Below are 6,906 nucleotides of genomic sequence, written 5' to 3' on the forward strand. Positions count from 1 at the left end.
CGTGCTAAAATTCTTTGCTCGCCAAGTAAAAATCCAAAAAAAGAGAGAGAGATAAACAAGGAGTGAGTTGAGCCCGTCCCATCCCGGCCCCACCATTGATATTTTATGCGTATTCAGTGAACCAAGACGTGATTACGATACAATATTGTGCTAGTTGACACTGTTTTAGTGTGATGCCGTGTCAAATCCACCGAAACCTGACCCGTTGGGCTTACGATAAATAAGATACACTCTCACACACCAAAAAATGGCATCCATAGTTGCTTCCTTAGTCCCCTCTTTTACTCTCACTACTTCATTTCTCGCTTCTTCTTCCTCTTCCTCTCATCTCTTTCTCAAAACACTCACTCTAAGGTCCTCTTCGTCATCCCTGCGTCTTTCTTTTGCTGCACTGCCTCTGCGCAATCTCATGGCACGTGCCAGTCTCGGCCTCACTAACCCTGCCGACACAGAAACCCCCAAGGTCCCTCTCAAGCCCAAGCTCTCTCTTTCAATTACTTAATCGGATTCGATTTATAATTAGAATCAATGCTGACATGTCTATTTTGTGTTTGTGAAAATGAAAACGGAAGATCGCTTTTGCGGCGAAGGAGGTTGACGTGGCGGAATGGAAAGGGGACCTGCTTGCGGTTGGCGTAACGGAGAATGACGTGGCGAGGGGAAATGATTCGAGATTCGAGAACCCCGTTTTGAACGCGTTGGACTCCAAGCTTGGAGGTTTATTGGCTGAAGCCTCTTCCGAAGAGGATTTCACCGGAAAAAATGGCCAGTCAACGGTTCTCAGAATCGCTGCTGGACTTGGATCCAAGAGAGTCGCCTTGGTTGGGCTCGGCAAGTCGGCTTCAACCGCCGCCGCTTTTAAGGGCTTCGGCGAGGCCGTTGCTGCCGCCGCCAAGTCAGCTCAGGCCACTCATGTTGCCGTCGCTCTTGCCTCTTCCCAAGGACACTCTCCCGAATCCAAGCTTAACACCGCATCTGCGATCGCGTGTGGTATGATAATTGTTTCTTTCTATCTCACGTTATTTTTTTGTTAAAATTAGATGAACTCAAATAAATAATATAATTGGATTCATATCAGGTAAATAGATCTTTTTTACAATCGCCTCGATTGGTGGTTATGTACATTTGTTTCTTTGATGATATACATATATATGTGTGTGTGTGTGTGTGTGTGTGAGGTTGTGATGTTTGTGAATTAAGATTGAGGTGTGTGGTAGGGACTGTGCTGGGAACATTTGAGGATAATAGGTACAAGTCAGAATCGAAGAAACCGACACCGATGCTTAGATCGGTTGATATTATTGGTCTTGGAAAGGGGCCTGAATTGGAGAAGAAACTTAAGTATGCAGGAGACGTTTCTTCTGGAATCGTGTTCGGAAGGGAGCTTGTAAATTCTCCTGCTAATGTGCTCACGCCAGGTTCGTATGAAACTTTTGATTGTGTTTATAGCTTCTAGACTCACACACACATAAGGTTGTCATGCTAACCGTGATGTCCTCGTGAACTCAAACCATAAACTCACAGGAGTGTGTACTTCAAAAATATTATTAAAAAAATATATCTTAGTAACTACACATAATTAAATGGCATGGTCATGCGTAATATTCACATTCCAGCGCTATGACAAAGCAAAATAAAAAGATAAATGAGTACTTGAACCAAATGTTATGCTGTAGTGTACATAGCCCTGCACTTGCATTATTTTGCAGTTTAATAAATCAGGACAAAAATAATAATGAAAACATAAAATTAATTTCATAAACGCAATGTGCATAGCAGAGGGAATTCAAACTCTAGCACTGAACAGAATTGGGAAAAAATATGCATTTGGAGGCCAAAGCCATGTGTAAATTCAGGCTTTTAAACTCACTAGTAGAATTGAGAATTTACTGCAAAAAAGAGAGTTTACAGACGAGTTTGCTCTTCTGAAGGTATTTGTAAGAGTTTAAGAGTTGACTTGAGAGTTTGACAACCATGTATGTGCGTGTGTGTGTATTGCTAGGCCTTGCAGCAGTTCCAGGGCAGGCAAATTGAACAATATCATTTTGTTTCACTTCAACATGTGCGAGATGCTTTTGCATTTCTAAAAATTGACATGTTCTTGATGAATTGTTTGCCTCAGGGGTATTGGCAGAAGAGGCATCTAAGATTGCTTCAACATATAGTGATGTTTTTACTGCCAAAATATTAGATGCTGAACAGTGTAAGGAATTGAAAATGGGGTCCTATCTGGGTGTTGCTGCAGCCTCGTCAAACCCTCCTCATTTTATCCATCTTTGTTATAAACCACCAAGTGGACCTGTCAATGTCAAGTTGGCATTAGTTGGAAAAGGTTTGACTTTTGATAGGTAATCAATTTAATCATACCTATTTCTATTTTAGCCACAACTCAAAAATAGAATGGTCAATGTGAACTAAGTTTGTCCTTCATGTTATTTATCGTGATGACTTTGATGTGGTTTTGCATGTGTCACCCATTGAAGAGCATGGTGCACCATATATTACTTGAAAGTATTAGTATATTGGAGTTTATTGCCAAATAGATTGTTAACTACTAGACCAGTGACTTCTATGTCTGTTGCAATACTATTATCTAGCTTGATGGCCTTATGTTATTATTGAAGATATGCTATTTGTGAATTGTACTTTCATTCAAGGTTGGTGTTTTAATCTCTACAACACATGGCTGAGCACCACAGATATACTATTTAACTATGTATTCACTTTTTATAATTTTCTGTACTTGTTGGCTTAATTCAATAGTTACCCGTGCAAGGCAGGGGCTCGATACTAGTTATCTCAATTGTATTTTCCCTCTAAAATTATCAATTGGTGTATTCTGCCATAATATATCTTACATCATCCCATTACAGATAGCCCCCTTGTCTGAAATGAAAATGAATTATCCCATCTGCCATCCTGAATTTGAGAGTTATTGTTAAGGGAAATTTTGTGTTGTATTGGCTTTTTGAATCAAAGCAGTCACATGAGGTCATGTGATGGTTGTTTCCTTTACAATTTATTGACATTGAAAAACTTGTCAGGTAGAGGGCTATAGTTAATAGGATGATATATCGATGTGGAATATGCTGAAATTGGTAGTTTAGGGGGCAAGTGGTAGTGGAGTAATAGGATCAGGGGGGATAAGAGCAATTTCTCCTTTCTCTTTTGTTTTTGTTGTTTACATATAATATAACAGCTTATAATTTGTCTTTTCTCTTATTTCTTGTTTTTGTTTTACTTGCATATTATATTAGTGGGGGCTACAACATCAAGACAGGACCTGGCTGTTTGATTGAGCTCATGAAATTTGATATGGGTGGTTCTGCTGCAGTTTTTGGAGCAGCAAAAGCTCTTGGTCAAATAAAACCTCTTGGGGTGGAGGTCTGTCATTTATGTCATTGTTCATGACCTTTTTCTTTTTCAAAGAATGGCATTTGAATTGATTGTTTTGTGCATAATTTCTGTTATCCTTCTAACTTCCAAAGCAATTCTAGAGCCTTTGCTTAGTAGTTGGTGGTGGGTTCATATATGTAAAGAACAAGAGGAGATTTTTATCTCATTTTAAATGTTTCATAATTGAACTATTCAGTATGAACTGGGTGGCTACTTTCCTATGGAGCACTTTGTGTGGAGTTCTTGTAGCAATTTCTCGACTCCTTTTAAAGTTTTTGATAAAATTATGGAGGCCAAAATTTTGTAGTGGTGAGTAGTAAGTAGTTTATGCAGTTGTTTTTAGTATATTTGGTTGTAGTGGAATGCCTGTGTTGTCCAGTGCATCTCTTCACCCCTGCATATGTTATGGGATAGGACTGTGCTTATTGCTTCTCTTTGTTCTTCCTAATGGGTGTTTTAGAGGGGTGGGGGTTCTGCGATTTGGAATGAGATTGGGCAGCTTTATTGCAGTTTTGATACTCTCTCTCTATCTTTCTCTCTCTTTCTAGGAAGATATCTTATCCTTCTCCTACTTTTGGCTCTCTGTTCTCTCTAATATAATATTGTCTTTCTAAAAAAAAAAAGCATTTTATATCCAAGTTTAAACATGTGCGTGTGCAGGTTCATTTTATAGTCGCAGCTTGTGAGAATATGATAAGTGGAACAGGTATGAGGCCTGGAGACATTGTCACAGCTTCAAATGGAAAGACTATAGAGGTGAGGATTTATTACGTCCATTTTTTAAAATTTTTACATGTAAATTTAACTAATTGTACTTGGCCTTTTTAATAACCCAACCTGATCCAGAGTAATAATCTGATGCATTGGATTGGATTGGGCTTCCATTTGAGAAAAGTTGGCCTATAATCATTTCTGCTGATCTGGGATGAAAACTTTGATTGAATCCAGTATGTGGTCCAATGTTGCCTAATATACATTCTTTGATTGAATTTTTAATATAATAATCAGAGTTCAATTTTTGGATTTTCCAATCGAACCTTTTAAATTATTGATTCATACTGACATGTACTTAAAATAAATCATTAAAACAAAGTTTCAGATGTAATTATTATGCTATTTCATTATATTTTCTGTTGGTCAAAAGGTATTGTGCACTTCTTTTTGACACTTAGGTGTATCCTACATTTCTTTTCATATTAATTGGTTAAATTGCATTGTAGGTGTACAAGGTTTATTTGGTTGAAAAGACCAAAGATATTTTAGTTGTTTATTTTTAATTTTTTTATAAATTGACTCAAGATATTTCCTTTAATCAGTTATTTTTTATATTTTTGAAGTTGACCCGATATATTTATGTTTTTATTTTTCAAACTTTTGGAATCATTCTTAGTGTATAATTGCAAATCTATCCTAGCCATATCTGTGTCACTGTTACATAAATACATTTTATACAACTGGAAGTCTACGAATTCTAGTTTTGGCCTCTGAGATCTATATGATGGCAGAAGTGTAATACTTGGCCTTGTTTATTCATTAAGAACGTGACATTGACTTAACCTCTTGTGTAGGTTAATAACACAGATGCCGAGGGTAGGCTTACCCTGGCAGATGCTCTGGTGTATGCTTGTAACCAAGGTGTTGAAAAGGTATGCCGCTGTGCATCTTAATCTCTCTAATATTTCCATAGATCATAATGGATTGGCTTAACATTTAAAATTGCGTGTCTGATAGATTTGGTCATTAATGATTTCATTTCTAATTAGAGTTAGAAAAAAATGTTAGAACCGTTCCAATTTGTCCTGTCTTACTGAAGTAAAATTCAATTATTCGATGAATATATATTAATTTTTTTGTTAAAATATATGTGAAGTTTCAGTTCAGTTCTGTGTAAGTACTGACTGTGGGATTTTTGTGTTTACATCATCTAGTGCGCCTGTCATCATTGTATTTGGGATTATGACATTGTTTTAAACAAGCTTACAACTTTTTAGTTGTATAGTTTGGTTTTAGAACTCTGCTAACAGATTGACCAACTGTTCTTCAGATAGTTGACTTGGCAACATTAACTGGGGCCTGTATAGTTGCTCTTGGACCCTCAATTGCAGGTAATTATTAACTTAAAATTGCAAGTATTTTGTGTGGATTTGAATAACCATCTACCAGTATTTGTTTGAGTAAGAAAAAAGGGCCCAACTTATAGTTGGTTCTGAAAAATTGTAATCTCATGGGGAAAGAGAATAGCTAAGCTCTGGGAGAGGCAGAACCTGAAAGATACATATCTGTGGAAGTATCCACATTATTAACTGTTTACTAATGCTATTGGAACTTGCATTCTCATCAACTTCTGAACTCATGCAATGAATTATTCACTAGTAACTGTTTACTATTGCTATCTATTGTTTTTAAAGGCGTGTTTACACCCAGTGATGACCTAGCAAAAGAAATTTTTGATGCTTCTGAAGTGAGTGGGGAGAAACTATGGAGGATGCCATTAGAAGAAAGTTATTGGGAGTCAATGAAATCAGGAGTAGCTGATATGGTGAACACTGGTGGTCGACAAGGTGGTGCTATTACTGCTGCTCTTTTCTTAAAGCAGGTATATGCTTTTAATGTATAATTTGATTGCTTTGACTTTTCTCCTTAACCTAATGGTCCATTGCTACCACGGAGTGATAAAATAGTATCTGAATGCTATACCCCTTTTTCAAACTCCATGTTTCTACAAATGATTGTGTTCCGCTACTACTTATTGGTAGGAGTGTTGTACATGAAGTGGGTTGGATGATGTATGAACTGTCTTGATTTGGAGGGAAAATTTATTGTAGAAACTATTTATAGAGGAACCTACTGGGAGGAAAAACAAATGCTTTGTTTAAATAACACTGTTAATGTGTGCCTTCTTAGTTGCCTGGCTTTTATCTGTAGTCCTCTTGCATATTTATGGTGTGGTTTTCTGAAACAACTGTGCTTTCGCAGTTTGTTGATGAAAAGGTCCAATGGATGCATATTGACTTGGCTGGTCCAGTGTGGAATGATAAGCAGCGCTCTGCAACAGGATTTGGTGTTGCTACTTTAGTGGAATGGGTTTTGAGAAACGCATCTTAAATGCAAAATGAAATCTTGAAATCATGACATATTGTTAAATTGTGGTGTTTCTGGTTTGGTGAGGTCAGTTATATTTCTGAAAGGATATAAAAGATGGTGCCACGAGGCATAGTTTTTAGGCGTATTTCTCTGTATTTAAACTTTTTTAACGATTAACTAATGGTTAAATTAGCCTCTCAGTCTGTTTTGTTATTATTTTTAGCTTTGATGATTCTAATTCTAGTGTCCAGTGTAAATTTTTTGCGTTATTCTCGTCATTCTGGTATATTTGGAAGCATAGCAGGGAATATTGTCGGAGTCTTGGCTCTTGACCAATGACCTAATGGAAGAAAATTCTTGCTTGGAATATTTGATGTTAGGAATTAGGATTCCAGATCTACATTTGACTCATTCTTGTCTTCAATT

At 37.0% G+C, this 6,906-nt stretch overlaps 1 protein-coding gene across 2 annotated transcripts; it reads left to right on the forward strand.

The window, feature by feature from the left end:
- Positions 1-210: 210 nt before the first annotated feature.
- On the forward strand, positions 211-6,680 carry LOC133290551 (leucine aminopeptidase 1-like). 2 transcript variants are annotated; one of them, XM_061488648.1, is made up of 10 exons: positions 211-463; positions 573-990; positions 1,218-1,317; positions 2,130-2,348; positions 3,258-3,384; positions 4,057-4,152; positions 4,965-5,042; positions 5,441-5,501; positions 5,805-5,992; positions 6,373-6,680. In XM_061488648.1, the coding sequence occupies exons 1-10, from the start codon at positions 248-250 to the stop codon at positions 6,499-6,501; spliced, it is 1,632 nt and encodes a 543-aa protein (XP_061344632.1). In that variant the 5' UTR covers positions 211-247; the 3' UTR covers positions 6,502-6,680. The 2 variants fall into 2 exon arrangements, with proteins under 2 accessions (XP_061344632.1, XP_061344631.1); XM_061488647.1 differs by having other exon boundaries at positions 214-463; positions 1,218-1,418; positions 2,123-2,348.
- The last annotated feature ends 226 nt before the right edge of the window (positions 6,681-6,906 follow it).

The sequence above is a fragment of the Gastrolobium bilobum genome, unplaced genomic scaffold (assembly GCF_033153095.1).
Source record: "Gastrolobium bilobum isolate Gb01-03AN ecotype WA unplaced genomic scaffold, APGP_CSIRO_Gbil_v1 utg10711, whole genome shotgun sequence".
In the NCBI taxonomy this organism is placed as follows: domain Eukaryota; kingdom Viridiplantae; phylum Streptophyta; class Magnoliopsida; order Fabales; family Fabaceae; genus Gastrolobium; species Gastrolobium bilobum.